This window comes from Haliotis cracherodii, unplaced genomic scaffold (genome assembly GCF_022045235.1).
Source record: "Haliotis cracherodii isolate W230 unplaced genomic scaffold, xgHalCrac1.p SCAF_2, whole genome shotgun sequence".
Taxonomy (NCBI): Eukaryota; Metazoa; Mollusca; class Gastropoda; order Lepetellida; family Haliotidae; genus Haliotis; species Haliotis cracherodii.
In genome coordinates this window covers 15,182,385-15,203,581 of record NW_027266275.1, presented here as the reverse complement: position 1 = coordinate 15,203,581, position 21,197 = coordinate 15,182,385, and the positions used below count along the sequence as shown (strand labels likewise).

At 39.0% G+C, this 21,197-nt stretch overlaps 1 protein-coding gene across 1 annotated transcript; it reads left to right on the top strand.

Moving 5' to 3' along the window:
- The first annotated feature begins 620 nt into the window (after positions 1 to 620).
- Positions 621 to 9,024, top strand: LOC139469848 (uncharacterized). The gene is made up of 5 exons (XM_071252158.1): positions 621 to 792; positions 1,489 to 1,599; positions 4,497 to 4,578; positions 5,600 to 5,758; positions 8,835 to 9,024. The coding sequence occupies exons 1-5, from the start codon at positions 658 to 660 to the stop codon at positions 8,915 to 8,917; spliced, it is 570 nt and encodes a 189-aa protein (XP_071108259.1). The 5' UTR covers positions 621 to 657; the 3' UTR covers positions 8,918 to 9,024.
- Positions 9,025 to 21,197: the final 12,173 nt, after the last annotated feature.

The following is a 21,197-nucleotide window of genomic DNA, read 5'->3' as shown; positions in this document are numbered from 1 at the left end:
GCGACGGTGGCAGCGTCGGGATTGGCAACGCGTGGTCTTTACGGACGTAATAAGGTTCTGTCAATGGCAGACAGTGTTTTTACCGTCGCAGAGTTGAACAGACATCTGCTTGCCGCCTTCAAGAAGTCGTTCCTTACGGTGGCGTTAGAAAGGCGAGTTGAAGTCCGACCACAACCTCTCGCCAACAGACAAGAGTTGATACCAGCTCTAAAACAGTGGGAAGGCGTATGTTTTCTTGACCTCAAATGGTACAAAGGAGAGATATGTATAAACTTAGTACACGACCTCTTGTGCAACTCATATTACGAAATATCCACGAAATGCTAATCTTGAATAGGGTCCGTTCGATCGAACCAATCCTATAGTATGTTGGTGATGATGAACCGAAAACTGTTGGCTCTAATGTTTAACGTGCATCCATATAAATTGTAGACTGTTGTCAGCAATGCCATTCTACCATTTGTCTCTAACTTGCTTCACTTATCATACAGCTCGGTGTCCTCAAATGACGCTAAAGCGCAATCTATTATCAACTCAGTCTGGGATCAAATAGAACAATGTTCCCGATTTTATCAAGCAAATATATAAACACTCGCAGAAACGTATCTAATGACTATAAAACTAGCGGTCGGTTTATTCCATTTAATTCCACGTTTGATGTCAATGATGCTGCTTCTCTTGGTCACTTTGTCCTGCCTGGCGGCCATCAAGGCTGAACCAACACCCTGCTGTATTACCAATGAATGGTCAGCCACTATGGTCGACGTTAACCAGCCCTCCCAAGGAAATAGTGTAAGTTACACAACACTTGCATGTGTAGTATCTTTAGGTGTTTGCAATAGCTCTATTATATCTATTACTCTGTACCTCCCTTAAACGTAAATATTCAAATAATTTGCTTCAAATACAAATGTACCCTTCTGCCATTACATAGTAAAGGCATTGGAATCTTGCTGTGATTAAGGCACATCTTTCTGAGGATATTCTACAAATGTGATATGCACGATGTGAACTTCTCTACTCTCTACAGTCTAAGGATGTGCAATGAAGTTAAATACTGGTTAAAACACGACCACCTCTGTACGACTACTGCCTTCTTAGGTGTGTTTTAGGAGTTATTTTAACTTTTAGGAAGACAGCAAGGACAAAGGAGGATCAACAACCTAAATATGACCCGGCATCTGTTGGAATACTTCCACTTATAATTAAATGTGTTGTTATATGTGTGACGTGTACGAGGTACGAGTATCAATCTAGTTCACTTCAGGACACGGAGTTGGAATGGTAATTATTAGATAACATAATTTTATAAAACCATTCTATAATGGTAACAACCGAATTTGTAAAGTAGTTATTCAGTCTATATTAATATGTGTTGTTATGTTGTTGTAATCAGTTGGAAAAGTAAACAATGGAAAGTACTCACATGGTCTGTGAAAACTACTCTCTTGCATACTTTATGGGAAGGGTTTTGTTGGTTTTATTTAGATAACGGCTGACTTCTACGACTTCGACAGCCTAGCCACTGCCACCCAGTACTATAAGTACGGATCATCTCAACGTGTGAAGTCAAACAGAGTTGTCATGTCGTATTCCAAGGTAACACTATTCATTTGTACATCGCAAATTCGTCATAGAGTAATCCATGTCATTTTGTAGTATGAGGTATCGTTCTCCCTGTTGCCTACAGTTCAATGAGGTATGGATTTGTCTGTTACCTACAGTCTATAGAGGTATGGCTCAGTCTGTTACCCACAGTTCATTGAAGTATGGTTCTCCATGTTACCTACAGTTAAATGAGGTATGGTTCAGTCTGTTACCCACAGTTCAATGAGGTATGGTTCAGTCTGTTACCCACAGTTCATTTAGGTATGGTTCTCCATGTTACCTACAGTTAAATGAGGTATGGTTCAGTCTGTTACCTGAAGTTCATTGAGGTATGGTTCTGTCTGTTACCCACATTTGTTTGAGGTATTGCTCAGTTATATACCCACAGTTTATTAAGGTATGGTTCAGTCTGTTACCCAGTTTATTGAGGTATTGTTCAACCATTTACCACCAGTTCCTTGAGGTATGGTTCAGTCTGTTACCTACAGTTGTTTGAGCTATGGCTCAGTCTGTTACCCACAGTTCATTGAGGTATGGTGCAGTCTGTTACCTTCAGTTGTTTGAGGTATGTCCCGGTCTGTTACCAACAGTTGTTTGAGGTATGTCACAGTCTGTTACCCAAAGTTTATTGAGGTATGCTTCAGTCTGTTACCTACAGTTGTTTGAGGTATGGTTCAGTCTGTTACCCACAGTTCATTGAGGTATGGTGCAGTCTGTTACCGTCAGTTGTTTGAGGTATGGCGCAGTCTATTACCTACAGTTGCTTGAGGTAAGGCTCATTTTGTTACCTACAGTTGTTTGAGGTATGGCTCAATCTATTACCTACAGTTGTTTGAGGTATGGCTCAGTCTGTTACCTACAGTTGTTTGAGTTATCGCTCAGTCTGTTACCTACAGTTGTTTGAGGTATGGCTCAGTCTATTACCTACAGTTGTTTGAGGTAATGCTCAGTCTGTTACCTACAGTTGTTTGAGGTAAGGCTCAGTCTGTTACCTTCAGTTGTTTGAGTTATGGCACAGTCTGTTACCTGGAGTTGTTTGAGTTATGGCTCAGTCTGTTACCAACAGTTGTTTGAGGTATGGCTCAGTCTGTTACCTACAGTTGTTTGAGTTATCGCTCAGTCTGTTACCTACAGTTGTTTGAGGTATGGCTCAGTCTGTTACCCACAGTTCATTGAGGCGTGGTTTGGTCTGTTACCCACTGTTGTTTGAGGTATGGCTCAGTCTGTTACCTAGTTCATTGAGGTATGATTCAACCTGTTACCCAAAGTTCATTAAGGTATGGTTCAGTCTGTCACCTATAGTTCATTAAGGTATGGTTCGGTCTGCTACCAACAGTTTATTCAGGTATGGTTCACCCTGTTACAGTTCTTTGAGGTGTTTTTCTACCAGTTGCCCACAGTTTATTGAGGTTTGGTTAAGTCTGGTAACTACAGTTCCCTGAGATATGGATCAAACTGTGAAACCATAGTTCAATGAGGTATGGTTCAATCTTTTACTTACAGTTCATTGAGATAGGGACCAAACAATGTACCTACGGTTCATTGAGATATGGTTCAGTCTCTTACCCACAGTTCATTGAGGTAGGGTTCAGCCTGTTGCCACAGTTCATTGAGATACGGTTCAACCTTCCTGTTACAGTTCATTGGGTTTTTCTACCTGCTACCTACAGTTGATTGAGGTATGGTTCAGTCTGTTACTCACAGTTCATTGTGGTGTGGTTCAACCTTTAACAGTTCATTGAGGTATGGTGAAGTCGGGTATCTACTGAGATATGGATCAAACTGCGAAACTATATTGATCAAACTGTAAAAATATAGTTCAATGAGATATGCTTCAATATTGTTCATACTGTGATAGGGACCAAGTTATTTACCTACAGTTCATTGAGATAGGTGCCAACCTATGTGCCTACTGTTCATCGAGTTATGGTTCAACCTGTGTACCTATATGTACATGTACAGTTTACTGAGACATGGACTAACCTTTGTACCTACAGGTAATTGAGATAGGGATCATGTGTACCTACAATCCTATGAGGTGAGGAGATGTGAAATTGTAATTAACGTCGTGTCCAAATGTTTGCACTTATATAGCGACGTACATGCACGTGTGTGTGCGTGTGTGTGTAGCTGCTTGTAATTGTCCGGACTTAAAGCTGATTTTATAGTGATAGCCCAGTGAGATACCATGCCGCAGTTTAACATGAATACCCAACTCAGACACGGTATAGTGACACCGAGCCGACCAGCCCCTTTATCCTGAGTGCCAGGCAGGGTAACAACAAGTACCATCTTTTATGCGGCCGGGGAACGAACCTCCGACCTTCCGTTCTCCGGGCGGACGCTCTACCACTAGACCACGAAGGACGTTCCACAATTAAAAATGTGACACATTCAGTTCATTGAGATATGGGTTGACCTGGTTCCTACAAAACATTATGTTTTCTTCAATGAGGTTGCTACAATGTGTTATGACCTAACAATCTACCTACAGATCATAGACAGGCCACCCAATCATGTACCAACAGTTAATAGGGGTATCATCTACTCTGGTGCATACATGTTGTTGTAGTATGCGTTGTACAGTAAACTACGGTTATAACGAACACGCTTATAACAAACTGACGGATATAACGAACTTACCTTTTGGTCCCGACTACTTGCTGTAGTCATGCTGTATATGTACATATAACGAACTATGAACTACTACAGTAAACTACGGTTATAACGAACTCAAAGGGATTACTCATTTTAGTTCGTTATAACCGTAGTTTACCGTACTTATTTCAAGGACATCGTGGTGCAGTCCAAAACGTTGCATCATTGCATGTACCATTTTCTAAGATACAGTGCGATACATCCCAGTAAATGTGATTTTGACTTTGAAGACAGAACGCTACATCATCGACGCTGACGGCACATGCACCAAGGTTGCCGACCGTAACACGTTCCTGCCAATATGCATCCCAAGTAGGTACCTTCTGCACTGTCACATTTGCCCTATGTTCATCACGTTTATATAGATGCTTAACCATTGTTTTTTTTATTATTGTTCTATTTCGTTGTCGTCTTGATGTTACTATTTATCTGTAGCAGGGCACAATACATTTGACGGTTATTTGATCTTTAAAAATTCAATATCTAAATTTGCCTACAGTCAGGGTTGTAAACCTCTCTAAGTCCATCTTGATAATGTTCTGTTCTGTTCACGTTTCGATTTGATGTCATGGCAGATACCTCTACGTTGTGCGTGTGCGTGTTGTTGTTGAACATTATTTACGGAGGTTCTTGATATTTAACAGGATCTGTTAACTTTAATCAGTTTTTACTTAATAACTATTTAATAGAAATACATAATTCTTTTGGCCTGTGTTTTAATTTGGTATTGTTTAAACAAAATCTGCATAACAAGGAAGAACGGTGTGATAGTCTACTCGATTTCCGAATTTGGTACAATGTGTGAAGCACTTAGGGTGTCCGGCACCCTAATATTACTGGAATATTGCTAAAAGCGGCATAAAACCATATTTCATCACTATATTGACTCCTTCACTTCTGTCGAAACATTCCAGTGCCCTGGTGTTCGTGGTACTCTTCCCTCCAAGCCTGTATAAACATAGTCTAATAGGACCCTATGATTCATTATCAATATTAGAGGAATATTTATAAAAAAGAATGTTGGCAATGACATAACACATATCATACAAGGGCCCGGGTTGGCTGTGGGGAAAAAATCGTTATTTCCCTTAGTTGTCAGGATCCGCTGGTAAGGATTCAAATCCAACATTCACCCCAATTATCGGCCTTCGTCTGTTTACACCATACCCGTCATGGTAGACTTCCACGAAATTGTAAACCTCGACGCGTTGCGACACAAGGTAGTTTCTCTCCCGTTATCTGGCACACATAACTGAATTGTGTTACCCGAGGCCTAAAACCCAAACCCAAGCTCATATGTGTACAGTAATATAAGTGGTCACCTTCCATGTAGCCGTGAGAACATATCTTGGCTCCAGCTATGTCGGCACCGAGGCAAGCGGACTGGCAACTGACACCTGGTTCTTTTCATTCAACACCCTCAACTACACCATGAGCTATACAAATCCCGGCTGCGTCCTAACATTCTGGGGAGTCGTCTATACACAATCCCGTGAGTACACAGTGCGTTAGTAACATATAGATTAACGCAGCTGAGTAGGTTTTAGTGTGTGTGTTTTATTTTCTGCACATGATCGTAGCTCCATAAAAGCTCTTTTTAAGAATCAGTATAGGATAAAGTGTGTGAATGTGTGTCCATCTGGATCGCTGTGTAACCTATGGTGGAGCATGCCCATTTGTATCAGTGTGTAACCAATGATGGAGCATGTCCATCTGGATGGGTGTGTAACCGATGGTGGAGCATGCCCATTTGGGTCGGTGTGTAACCAGTGGTGGAGCATGCCCATTTGTATCAGTGTGTAACCAATGATGGAGCATGTCCATCTGGATCGCTGTGTAACCGATGGTGGAGCATGCCCATTTGGGTCGGTGTGTAACCAGTGGTGGAGCATGTCCATTTGTATCAGTGTGTAATCAATGATGGAGCATGTCCATCTGGATCGCTGTGTAAACTATGGTGGAGCATGTCCATCTGGATCGCTGTGTAACCAATGGTGGAGCATGTCCATCTGGATGGGTGTGTAACCAGTAGTGGAGCATGTCCATCTGGATCGATGTGAAACCAATGGTGGAGCATGTCCATTTGTATCAGTGTGTAACCAATGGTGGAGCATGTCCATTTGTATCAGTGTGTAACCAATGGTGGAGCATGTCCATCTGGATCACTGTGAAACCAATGGTGGAGCATGTCCATCTGGATCGATGTGAAACCAATGGTGGAGCATGTCCATTTGTATCAGTGTGTAACCAATGGTGGAGCATGTCCATTTGTATCAGTGTGTAACCAATGGTGGAGCATGTCCATCTGGATCACTGTGAAACCAATGGTGGAGCATGTACATCTGGATCACTGTGAAACCAATTGTTGAGCATGCCCATCTTGATCAGTGTGAAACCAATGGTGGAGCATGTCCATCTGGATCAGTGTGAAACCAATGGTGGAGCATGTCAATCTGGATCAGTGTGAAACCAATGGTGGAGCATGTCCATCTGGATCAGTGTGAAACCAATGGTGGAGCATGTCCATTTGTATCAGTGTGTAACCAATGGTGGAGCAAGTCCATCTGGATCGATGTGAAACCAATGGTGGAGCATGTACATCTGGATCACTGTGAAACCAATGGTGGAGCATGTCCATCTGGATCACTGTGTAACCAATGGTGGAGCATGTCCATCTGGATTGGTGTGAAAACAATGGTTGAGCATGTACATCTGGGTCGCTGTGTAACCAATGGTGGAGCATGTCAATCTGGATCAGTGTGCAACCAATGGTGGAGCATGTCCATCTGGATCGCTGTGAAACCAATGGTGGAGCATGTACATCTGGGTCGGTGTGAAACCAATGGTGGAGCATGTCCATCTGGATCAGTGGTAAACCAATGGTGGAGCATGTCCATTTGTATCAGTGGTAAACCAATGGTGGAGCATGTCCATTTGTATCAGTGGTAAACCAATGGTGGAGCATGTCCATTTGTATCAGTGTGCAACCAATGGTGGAGCATGTCCATCTGGATCACTGTGAAACCAATGGTGGAGCATGTCCATCTGGATCAGTGTGAAACCAATGGTGGAGCATGTCCATCTGGATCAGTGTGAAACCAATGGTGGAGCATGTCCATCTGGATCGCTGTGAAACCAATGGTGGAGCATGTCCATCTGGATCAGTGGTAAACCAATGGTGGAGCATGTCCATTTGTATCAGTGGTAAACCAATGGTGGAGCATGTCCATTTGTATCAGTGGTAAACCAATGGTGGAGCATGTCCATTTGTATCAGTGGTAAACCAATGGTGGAGCATGTACATCTGGGTCGGTGTGAAACCAATGGTGGAGCATGTCCATCTGGATCAGTGGTAAACCAATGGTGGAGCATGTCCATCTGGATCAGTGGTAAACCAATGGTGGAGCATGTCCATCTGGATCAGTGGTAAACCAATGGTGGAGCATGTCCATTTGTATCAGTGGTAAACCAGTGGTGGAGCATGTCCATCTGGATCAGTGTGAAACCAATTGTGGAGCATGTCCATTTGTATCAGTGTGTAACCAATGGTGGAGCATGTCCATCTGGATCAGTGTGCAACCAATGGTGGAGCATGTACATCTGGGTCACTGTGAAACCAATGGTGGAGCATGTCCATCTGGATCAGTGGTAAACCAATGGTGGAGCATGTCCATCTGGATCAGTGTGAAACCAATGGTGGAGCATGTCCATCTGGATCAGTGTGAAACCAATGGTGGAGCATGTCCATCTGGATCAGTGTGAAACCAATTGTGGAGCATGTCCATCTGGATCAGTGTGCAACCAATAGTAGAGCATGTACATCTGGGTCGCTGTGTAACCAATGGTGGAGCATGTCCATTTGTATCAGTGGTAAACCAATGGTGGAGCATGTCCATCTGGATCAGTGTGAAACCAATGGTGGAGCATGTCCATCTGGATCACTGTGAAACCAATGGTGGAGCATGTCCATCTGGATCAGTGGTAAACCAATGGTGGAGCATGTCCATTTGTATCAGTGTGAAACCAATGGTGGAGCATGTCCATTTGTATCAGTGGTAAACCAATGGTGGAGCATGTCCATCTGGATCAGTGGTAAACCAATGGTGGAGCATGTCCATCTGGATCAGTGGTAAACCAATGGTGGAGCATGTCCATTTGTATCAGTGGTAAACCAATGGTGGAGCATGTCCATCTGGATCAGTGTGAAACCAATGGTGGAGCATGTCCATCTGGATCAGTGTGAAACCAATGGTGGAGCATGTCCATCTGGATCAGTGTGAAACCAATTGTTGAGCATGTCCATCTGGATCAGTGTGAAACCAATTGTTGAGCATGTCCATCTGGATTAGTGTGAAACCAATTGTGGAGCATGTCCATCTGGATCAGTGAGAAACCAATGGTGAAACATGTCAATCTGGATCATGTCCATCTGTGTAAAACCAATGGTGGACCATGTACATCTGGATTTTCCGATGCTTTAATTCTTGAGTTAATGTTATGTTTGGGCATAAACATCAGGTGCATTATCACTATCATATATGATAATAACAATCATTGTTGTGTTTCAGTAGATATTGTGTTATACTTCAACGGATATAAAGCAGGCATCACGGATCGAGCTGCTTTTGACATCCCGGTCTCCTGCCAATAGCAGGGTATCTGCAGTGGTCATTGTTTATTTGTTATCACTGTTGTTGTGTGTTTAATTTGTGTAATATTTACAAATGGTTTTTGATCAATACATATCTTTCAAAGTATTGTACTTGTATGTTCTCAATTGGTCGTGTAATATTATCAGACAGGTAAAAGGTTTACCTGTCAATAACACAAAATATGAAGCTTGAGGAGCTCCACAACAGTAGCAGGTGAACAGTGTATTGATTGAGTTCTCCACAACAGTTATAGGTGAACAGTGTATTGACTGAGGTTCTCTGCAACAGCAGTAGGTTAACGGTGTGTTGATTGAGGTTCTCCACAACATTTATAGGTGAACAGTGTATTGATTTAGTTCTCCACAACGGGTGTAGGTGAAAGGTGTGTTGATTGAGGTGCTGCACAACGTTAGCAGGTGAACAGTTTGTTGATAGAGGTGCTCCACAACAGTAGCAGGTGAGCAGTGTATTGACTGAGGTACTCCACAACAGTAGCAGGTGAACAGTGTATTGACTGAGGTTCTCTGCAACAGTAGCAGGTGAACAGTGTATTGACTGAGGTTCTCTGCAACAGCAGTAGGTTAACGGTGTGTTGATTGAGGTTCTCCACAACATTTATAGGTGAACAGTGTATTGACTGAGTTCTCCACAACGGGTGTAGGTGAAAGGTGTGTTGATTGAGGTGCTCCACAACGTTAGCAGGTGAACAGTGAATTGACTGAGGTACTCCACAACAGTAGTAAGTGAACAATGTATTGACTGAGGTTCTCCACAACAGTAGCAGGTGAGCAGTGAATTGACTGAGGTACTCCACAACAGTAGTAAATGAACAGTGAATTGACTGAGGTACTCTGCAACAGTAGCAGGTGAACAGTTTGTTGATAGAGGTGCTCCACAACAGTAGCAGGTGAACAGTGTATTGACTGAGGTTCTCTGCAACAGCAGTAGGTTAACGGTGTGTTGATTGAGGTTCTCCACAACATTTATAGGTGAACAGTGTATTGACTGAGTTCTCCACAACGGGTGTAGGTGAAAGGTGTGTTGATTGAGGTGCTGCACAACGTTAGCAGGTGAACAGTTTGTTGATAGAGGTGCTCCACAACAGTAGCAGGTGAGCAGTGTATTGACTGAGGTACTCCACAACAGTAGCAGGTGAACAGTGTATTGACTGAGGTTCTCTGCAACAGTAGCAGGTGAACAGTGTATTGACTGAGGTTCTCTGCAACAGCAGTAGGTTAACGGTGTGTTGATTGAGGTTCTCCACAACATTTATAGGTGAACAGTGTATTGACTGAGTTCTCCACAACGGGTGTAGGTGAAAGGTGTGTTGATTGAGGTGCTCCACAACGTTAGCAGGTGAACAGTGTATTGACTGAGGTACTCCACAACAGTAGCAGGTGAACAGTGTATTGACTGAGGTTCTCTGCAACAGTAGTAAGTGAACAGTGAATTGACTGAGGTTCTCCACAACAGTAGCAGGTGAACAGTGTATTGACTGAGGTTCTCTGCAACAGTAGCAGGTGAACGGTTTATCTTGGTGCAGTCTCAGAGAAAGATTACGACTTCCTAACGTCATTTGAAATATTACAAATAAACGTATGTACGGTGTCTTCGTCTTCAATGTCAGGCTTTAGGGCGCTGTTATTTATTTAATATCCCAAATTCAAAGGGATTAATTTTTGTATATTTAAATTGATTGTTAATAATGGATGGACCATCAATGGTCTCGACAGATGTAAAACAACAAAACGACAAAGGCAGCATATAATCACCTAGATAATACATTAAGCCTTTAAGTTTACATTTACACAAGGCTATATACATAAAATTACAAACTGGTATCCCACATTTCTCAAACAAGTTCCCTAATCTTTAAGAAATAGCTTGGTATTTTGTCAAATAAAGCTGAGAATTCTGCTTTGATGAAAGTTCCTAATAGACATCCCTATTAGATGTACATACAAGTACATTGAGTTAAGAGGTAACAGCATCAAGAACAGTATTCAGGTATTGTTTATAGGTATTGTGTACTATTGTGTAATCACTTGAAATATTCAGAAATATTAAAACCCTTTCCTTTCCTAAGTAGTCGTTAAATACAGGCATTATTCTGATGAAATGATTTCAACATTATAAAGTTTATATTTGTAAACTTCCCATTTTCCCGAAAGGGGACGGGGAATAGGCATTGAATTTACTAGCTAGAAATCAGCATTCAGTGAAAACATATTTTCATTCCTGCTAAGGAAATGTTACTCGAACTGTAAGTGTTTTAGTGTTGAATAACGCAGAAATCTCCATTTTTGTTAAAGGAAATAATGAGAAATTACGTTACTGATATAAACATTAGTTTTCCTTTGTGCCAATATTGATTAGTGAAAGGGGGCCTTGTTTGAATCTCCCCCAACACTCGCCCTTTGATTAAACCATGCAGTGGAATCAATTCAACTTTGTCAACATATACCACATGCATGTAGATGAAAGGGATACAATCAGTTCCATAATTATACGCATCACTATGAAATAGTGATGATACAAGGTGTTCGCAAAAACATAGGACACCCTTCACATCCACATGTAAAGGCACGTCAGTTGTTCACCTGATTAAAAGACGAGAACATATTGTCAAAACAAGTAATAACATCTGACATCATCTAGGTCACTGATGCACCACATTTGGAAATGTCCTCCACATGTCTACAATAAAACATTTTTAAAGCTTTGCAATGACCTTGAATGCTGTTACCCTTTAATTTTAAGCAATAGTCGTATGACGCACTTTCGCAGAAAGAGTACGCTTGAAATGTGTGAAATGGGGACACCTAAGGCTGAAGCTGCTCGAATATTGCTCAACAGAAAGGGAAAATTGAATCTGTGACCAACTGACATCCGATTGAATTCCCTGTTGACTTGTACCATGTCTCCGTGTTTTTGTCATGTGAACAATGGACCTACCTGAATCCATGATCACCACATTTTGTGACAAGCACCATGGATCAAGGAATGAAGTTTTCCCTTAAGTTCTTCATGTGGGACAGCGGTGTACAAAGTTTCAAAATAAAATTGTCAGACAAAATCGAACTTGGTTCTTCTAAAAAGTCAGCAAATCTTTTTTTTTAGGTTTTTGAGAATCCGCAGTGTATTAATTCTACTTGTCTCAAATACTTTCGGTGATTATAAAGAAGGTCCTTCATTGATTGGATTAGGGTTTATGGTTAATCTTTGAGACAGGGATTTAGTAGTTCATTTGCTAGATCTTTGGATTATGGGGCTTTGGAATCCAGTACAAAAGAGGAATGGACATATCTACAGGTTTTAGAGTCTAGCCAAACGTCAATAGTACTGCAAGATTTTGGCAGATTTCTTCCTTAGCAAACACATGAGTGGCCTTACACGTTCTTTGATGAAACAATTAATGTAGTGATGCTTACATATTAACGGTTATGTTATTTGCGGCCTTGTCAGTGGGAACAACTACAGCTGGCTGGGACAGAATGGGCTTTATTCCAGTTCCTCTTTTCTTTTGGGCCATTTTTTATGTGATCCCAATCCTCTTGCGCAAGTTTGACTCATACTGCGTAATATGCATCCTTATACATCGCAAGGTCTTTCTCTCAAATGTTTCAAGATTGTTTCACTTATCTTACAGTTCGGCGTTCCCAAAATGACGGTGAAACGCAATCGTTTAACTGTGATTAATTAGAATAATGTTCCTGATTTTATCAAGTAAATATATATGCATTCACAGAAATGTATGCAATGACTATAAAACTAGCTGTCGGACAATTTCATTCATTCCTGTGATTGACGTCCTTGGTGTTGCTACTCTTGGTCACTCTTGGCCACACCATGCTGTGTGGACTAAAAGTGGTCAGCCACTATGTTCGACGTTCGTCAGCCCTCCCAAGGAAACAGGAAAAGGTGTATATAGTGTCACGTACCCTGTGTGAGTACATATCTGAACCAATAAAATACACATTTAAGACAAACAGAACAACCAAGATCGCATTACTTATGATATACAAACCGGAACGACATGCGATAAGATTACTGTTGAACTAGCATTAAGAAGAGCAGTGTCAAGGACAGAGCATAATCATAATGCCAGAATATTTTACCGATTCCATTACGAAATATAAAATGCATTAATGTAGTGTGGCTCTTGGTCAGAGTACCCGAGCCAACTTATAAGTTGCTTTGACCTCATAAACAATATAGTCAAAAGTACAGATATGTATAAATTGTACACATGTCCTCTTGCGCAACTGTGACTCATATTGCGTAATGTGCACTGAATGCTTATCTTGAAAAGGGTCGTAAGAGGCGACAAACAGGATCGGGTGGTCAGGCTCACTGACTATATGAAAAATAATTGCCCACTCCTTAACCAAACAGAAGCTTGATTATAAAGGTGTATAAGGGTATTATTATACAGGTGTGTTATACATTGTGTGAACTTCCCCATGTGGTGTAAGGATGTGCGCAATGAAGTTTTATACCATACTGAGAGGCCTCAGGGCCGTAGCACAATTCTGTTTTCGGGAATGGGTGCAGATCCGTTTAACAGGTCATATTCTAATTAACATTTCAATCTCTGGATTGTCTTGTCCAGCATCGATTATTTACAGACTGACATCATATAGCTGGAATATAACTCAGTGCGGCGGTAAACCAGAAACAAATACACCTACAGTTCATTGACGTATGGATCACCCTGTTATCTACAGTTCATTGTAACCCGTGAAGACCCATTCTTGCCGTAAAAGGCGACTATGCTTGTCGTAAGAGGCGACAAACGGGATCGGGTGGTCAGGCTCACTGGTGGATGTGTCATCGTATCCCAATTGCGTGGATTGATGTCAATCACTGGATTGTCTGGTCCAGGCTCGATTGTTTACAGACCGCCGCCAAATAGCTCGAATATTGCTGAGTGCGGCGTTAAACAACAAATAAACAAACAAGCAAACAGACAAAACAGTTCTTTGAGGTATGGTTCAATCTGATATCTACAGTTCACAGAGATATAGTTCACCCTGTTATAGTTCATTGACGTATAGGTTAGTCAAGTATAAGATAGATATAGTTAACCCTGTTACAGACTATTAAGGTATGGTTAAATATGGTACCTACAGTTCACTGAGATATGGATCATCCTGTTACAGTCCAATAAGGTATGGTTAAATATGGTACCTACAGTTCACTGAGATATGGATCATCCTGTTACAGTCCAATAAGGTATGGTTAAATATGGTACTACAGTTCACTGAGATATGGATCATCCTGTTACAGTCCAATAAGGTATGGTTAAATTTGGTACCTACAGTTCACTGAGATATGGATCATCCTGTTACAGTCCAATAAGGTATGGTTAAATATGGTACCTACAGTTCACTGAGATATGGATCATCCTGTTACAGTCCAATAAGGTATGGTTAAATATGGTACCTACAAAACCCCTAAAATGGGCCACTCTCCACTAGCCCCTAGGATACCTTGACCATTGGGCAGCATGGCATGGACCACAGGACCGGTGCCAAATTTCTATCGCTGCAATTTAACCCCTTTCCTTACAGAAAAAACAACAACATTCCTCAGCACTTGTATGGCAAACATAATAACGAATGTTCGGTCTCTGGCTTCGAACATAGTGCAGTAGCATGAAATACATAATAAGTGAAACGGTAAGAAGACAAGACAATGTCATAACTTGTAGTAAGCAGGTTAAAGACCCAAAGTGGGTTTAGAAAATACCTTTTTCATGCCTTCATTTGTTGTAACACAACACAACATCGCTTAGCGTTTTCATTACAAAATCTACACTTCCGGAAAGTATTCGTCACGTGGTAGTCATGTGGGTTTGGTTGTAAATATTGGCACCCGATTGAATTGACTGATTGTTACAAGCTATTAGGATCATATATAAGTAACTTACTATTTGATATTCTCGATCTTAACGACCATTTGAACCTCCTTCCAAACATTTCGTGCCTTCAATACTCACCACAACGCAAAGTCACTACACGTTTTCACAAAGCAATCGATACTTCCGTGACGTATTCGTCACGTGATGGTCATGTGATAGTCATGTGGGTTTGTTTGTAAACATTCGCACGAGTTTGGACTGGTAGATTGTTACAAGCATTCCCGGGAGCATATACGTAACTTACAGTTTAATATTTTCGATCTTATCGTCCATTTGTACCTCCTTCCATACAGAAAACTTGTCCTTTCGAATCTGTAGTGACACTTCAATCCCTTTTTCGAGGATCCGCGTTTGTGCGTGTAGTTTCTGGCGGAGTTCATATCCCCGGGCTGCCAAGTGAGATCGTCGTTTCTTGAGCGACACCGGTAGATCCGTCCTGATTGAAATCTTCTTTTCCTTGAGAACTTTCCATTCTTTGAAGGATGCTTGGTGCACGTCGTTCCTGTCTTGCATATGCACGAATTTCACGACGATTGGTTTAGGGGCGTCCTTCGTCCTTTCCCAGTTTCCTAGGCGGGGGAGTCGATGAATGTTCGCGAATGGCATATCTTTACAACGATGTAAACCGAGATTGTTGAACAATTCACGTATTGCTTTTTCAGGTTAGGAATTCCGTAGATGAGGAGGTTTGACTTCCTCTGGTAAAGCTCCTGTTGAAGGAGGCGTTTTTCGTAGGGACCAGTGGACAAAAGCAGTTAGTTTCTAGCCCTGAATTGGAGGATAAATTCGAAAACAATATAGTTTTGTTTGTTTGTATGAATCCGATTCTCTTGACATGACCAGTCTGCATATACCATGTTAAGATTTAGTAAAAGAAAACCGGCAGTGTTGAATTATGTTTGTACATTTCTGTTGTTGACATTAGTTTACTTATTTATTGTAAACAAAGGCAGATAGCAGGGCATATCTTAGTTTTACACTTATGGTGTTTGTTTTAGTTACAAAAAAAAAGTTTTTTTCCATTCCATCATCTGTCTTTATTTATTCATGTGTAGGTATAACACATTTTTCATCAAACTTCACAGATGGATAGTAAGATCAAAATAGTCTCAGCTAATTGTAGAGGGCTTGCAGAAAAATGTAAAAGACTTGAAATTATGAAAATTTGGCGCAAAAAGAAGTATTCTGTAATATGTCTCCAAGATATTCACATTTCTGATAAAGATAGAGACATATTTAGAAACGAATGGGGACTTAATTGCATTATAGCTCCTTTTACAACTAACTCTAGAGGAGTAGCTATTTTATTTAATAACAACACTGAAATTAAAATTCATAAAAGTTATATTGACAATAAGGGGAACTATATTATATCAGATCTAACTATTGATGGGATTAAAATGACATTGACTAACCTTTATGGCCCAAATAAAGATGATCCTTCATTTTATATAAAAATATTTGATTTAATTGAAGAATTGGGAAACGAATCAACGATTTTATGTGGTGATTGGAACCTGGTATTAAATCCATCTGTAGATCTAGAAAATTATAAACATATCAATAACCCTAGTGCAAGAAAGATTATTACAGAGAAAATAGAGCAACTTGATTTAGTAGATATTTGGCGAGAACAAAACCCTGACAGCAGAAAATTTACATGTTGGAAAAAGAACCCAAAACAACAGGCTAGATTAGATTATTTTCTTATTTCACAGGATTTGTATATCCTCTCATGCGATACGGCTATCATGACAGGATATAAATCTGACCACTCCCCAATAACATTTTCATTTTCGAACGCTTTAAGTAAAGAGAGGGGGAGGGGATATTGGAAATTTAACACCTCACTATTGCAAAAAGAAGAGTATAGTAAGATAGTCAAGGAGACTCTAAAAGAAACATTACATGAGTATGCTGATAGCAAATACACTGAAGAGGAAATCGATTCTCATATTAAAAATTCAACATTGCAACTAACAATTTCTAATTGTCTTTTTCTGGAAACTTTCTTAATGAAGCTAAGAGGTAAAACTATCTCTTTCTCTTCCTTTTTAAAGAAAGACAAGAACAAGAAACTAAATGACTTGGAAGAGAATATTAGGGTTCTGGAAGATAAAATAAGAAATGATTTCCAAAATACAGACGAAAAAATATTTTCCGATCTATCAACAATGAAAAAACAGTTAGAAAAATACCCTGAAGAGGAGGTAAAAGGATCCCTAATTAGGAAAAGATTTAATCTGGTACGAAGAAGGAGAGAAACCTACAAGCTATTTCTGCCACCTTGAAAATAGACATTATACCACTAAACTAATTAATAGCATTAAAACAGAAAAGGGTGAAATTATTACAGATGGTGAAACAATCTTAGATGAATTAAAGGACTTTTATTCTAAACTATATAAACAGACCTACAATAATAATAATGTGAATAATAACCTGTTAGAAGAAATCAACTCACCTATAATTAGTGCAAAAGAATATCAAGACCTAGAAAAAGATCTCTCAAAAGAGGAAATTAAAAAAATAGTCTTATCTATGAAAAATAATAAAAGTCCAGGAATAGACGGTTACCCTATAGAGTTTTTCAAATTTTTCTGGAATGATTTAGGAGAGTGGATATTTAGATTCATACAGGAAACCTATGATGACAACTCATTATCGTGTACAATGAACAGGGGAGTCATCACCTGTCTTCCTAAACCAAACAAAGACAGAAAATTGTTAAAAAACTGGCGCCCAATCTCACTACTAAACGCTTTATATAAAATTATCAGCTCATGTATTGCTAATAGAATTAAAAAAAACTTAAATACAATCATACACCATAATCAAACAGGATTTATTCCAGGTAGATGTATAAGCGAAAACACTAGGAAGCTCTATGATATCATCTTTGAAACCAAAAGACTTAACAAACCTGGCCTACTCCTACTAATAGATTTTGAAAAGGCTTTTGATACAATTTCTAAATCTTTTATATTACAAGTAATGACAAAATTTGGTTTTGGACCGAACATCATTAAATGGGTAGGTATTTTGACTTCTAATACCACTGCATCTGTTATTCAAAATGGACATCTATCATCATTCTTTGGGCTTGAGAGGGGATGTAGACAAGGAGATCCAATTTCACCCTATTTATTTATTATCGCTGTAGAAATTCTAGGTATTATGATAAGAACAAATTCAGATATAAAAGGTATAACAATTAACGATAAGGAAAGTAAACTAGGTCAGTATGCGGACGATGCTCAATTATTTCTAGATGGATCTGAAAAAAGCCTTAATACTTCAATGGATACCCTCAACAAATTCTATCAAATGTCAGGACTTAAAATAAATGTAGAAAAACAAAAGCAATTTGGATAGGATCATTGTCTGAAAGTAATCTAGTTTTAGCACATGACTTTAAACTTGATTGGTATAAGGGAGATTTTGAAATTTTAGGGATAACTTTAAATGCATCATTGAACGACCTTTGGGTAATCAATACGAGAAAAAGACTAGACCATATTAATAGACTACTAGCTAATTGGCGTAGAAGAACCTTAACTCTTATTGGAAAATTAACGGTTATCAAAACTCTTGCTATATCAACTCTGGTACACATCTTCTCTGCTCTACCCAATCCACCCAAAGCTTTTATTACCGACCTAAACACATTAATTTTTAGATTCCTTTGGAATAACAAAAACGACAAAATTAAGAGATCAACTATTATCAGAAATTATGAAGATGGAGGTCTAAGGATGATAGATATTGAATGTTTTATCAATGCTCTCAAACTATCTTCATTACAAAAGTATATAAAAAAGTATGAAGATTCTATAACAATTTTCCCTCTAAAACATCTTTTCAAACTTGGTTCTAATGCTGTAGAATGTTTATCTAAACATGACAACCCTTTTTGGAGAGATGTATTGTCTGCTTGGAAGATATTTTACCAAAAAATGAGTTTGTATGAATATGATTTAGACCACATTCTGAATCAACCACTCTGGCTGAAACATTTTTTTAATTCATCTTATATTATAAAAAACTGGTTTAATCGAGGTGTTCAGAGTGTTAGAGACCTTTGCGACAACAACGGTTTTCTTAGTTTTGAAAATTTCAAACAAAAATATAAGATCCAGGGAACTTTTCTAGACTTTCAAAAATTACTGAACAATATTCCAAAGAGTTGGAGATTTCAAATCAGAGACAAAACCCTTGATGTTAATGTAGTTCAGCTGAACAATGTATGTAAACACTTCTTTAATAACGTTAAAAAATCAAGGACTTTTTATGATGAACTGATTAGGAATGATACCATACCGAAATCATTAGAATACTGGAATATGGTTTTTCCTCAAGGTTTGGATTGGAAAAATATACTTCTATGTTATAGAAAATGCACACGCGACTGTAAACTTTTAGATTTTCAATATCGATTTATAAATAGAATAATTTACACTAAGAAAGAATTATTCAAGATGAAACTTGTCGATGAAGATATTTGTACTTTCTGTAAAACTGCTTCTGAAGATATGTCTCATGTATATTTTGATTGCCAATCTGTTCAACAATTTTGGTTTAAAGTTGAAAACTTCCTAAATAACAACCTGCAAACAAATTTTATCCTTTCGAAAGTTAATATCTTTTTTGGTGTTTCCACTCAAAACCATGTAACAAATCATATTATTATATTAGCAAAAAGATTCATCTACATATCAAACATAAAACAACAAGATTTATCTTTCGAGCAATTTCTTTCACTACTAAAAGACACAATTTGTTTGGAAAGTTTTATCGCTAAAAAAAATAATCAATTTAACCAGTATGCTCAGAAATGGCAAAACTTACAATTCATAATCTAACGAAGCAGTTGAATCATACTTCCTATTAATTAGTAATCATTTATTTCTTGTAAACAAATATTTATAATCTCCCTCTCAGTTTGAGAAAACGATACATCCAACACAAACTGCCTGTCCTCACCTATGAAAACTATAACTTGTGTTAATTCTGTCTTATATGTACATGTTAATACCTACACTTGTAACAATATATATGGAATGGAATAATAAAAAAAAATAAAATAAAATAAACAAATATGGTACCTACAGTTCACTGAGATATGGATCGTCCTGTTGCAGTCCAATAAGGTATGGTTAAATATGGTACCTACAGTTCATTGAGATAGTGATCAACATGTGAACCCTCAGTTCATTGAAAGGTGGTTCAGTCGGGTACCGAACATTCATGTTAGGTTCAGTGAGGATCCGACATTGTGGTGTGACGGAAACATGTACCAACAGGTCATAGACAGGCCACCCAATCATGTACCTACAGTTCATCGTGGTATCACTTTCTCTGGTGCATACAGATGATTAAGGTATGCTTGTATATATTTTATCTTAGTGTAGTCCAAATCCAAACATTGTATGTGACATTGTCTAAGGTTTAGTGAGATATATCCCAGTAAATGTGATTTTGACTTTGAAGAAAACACGCTACGACATCAACGCTGACGGCACATGCACCAAGGTTGCCATCACTGACATGTTACTGCCCAACTGCATCGTAGGTAGGTGCCTACGTCACGGTCATAACTGCCATATGTCATGACGTTTATATAGGTGCTTATCCATTGTTATCTATTAATATTCTCGCTCGTTGCCGTTTTGGCTTTACTATTTGATAATTGGTATGTGATTGATCTGTAGTGAGGCACAAGACACGAGAATTTTGAATTTTTAACTTTACCTCAGCTCTCACCTAATAAGTATTTCTAATTAGACATAAATACGTATTTTATTTGATATTGTTTAAAATAAAAATGATTTTGTGTGATATTATTTAACTAAAATTTGCATAACGAGGTAAAACATGTACAGCGCGGTGATTAAAGCGGTCGATTCGCCACATGGGTGCAATGTGTGACGCCCATTTCTGGTGTCCCCCTCCCTGACATTACTGAAATATTGCTCAAAGAGGTGTAAAACCATACTCATTACAATGTACGTTTCAAAAGAGTCCAGTGCCTTGTGCTGGTGATATTCTTCCTTCAACAGTGCTAAATTAAAGGTGGTATAAAGATAGTTTAAAAGGGTCCTATTTTTTATCATTAGATGAATATTTATAAGATACAATACTGTCAATGATACAACACATATAATACAAGGGCATTATGGCTCGGTGAAATATGTGAAATTATTGCCCTTTGTTGTCGAGATCCACGCAGTATTCGGAAGGATGTTAATATTCTTACTCAAGAACACTATATATAGGATGTCGAGGCGCTAGCAGATAAGGTGAAATTGGGTTTAACGTCGCGTCCAAGATTATTGCACTTTAAAAGCGACGTCCAT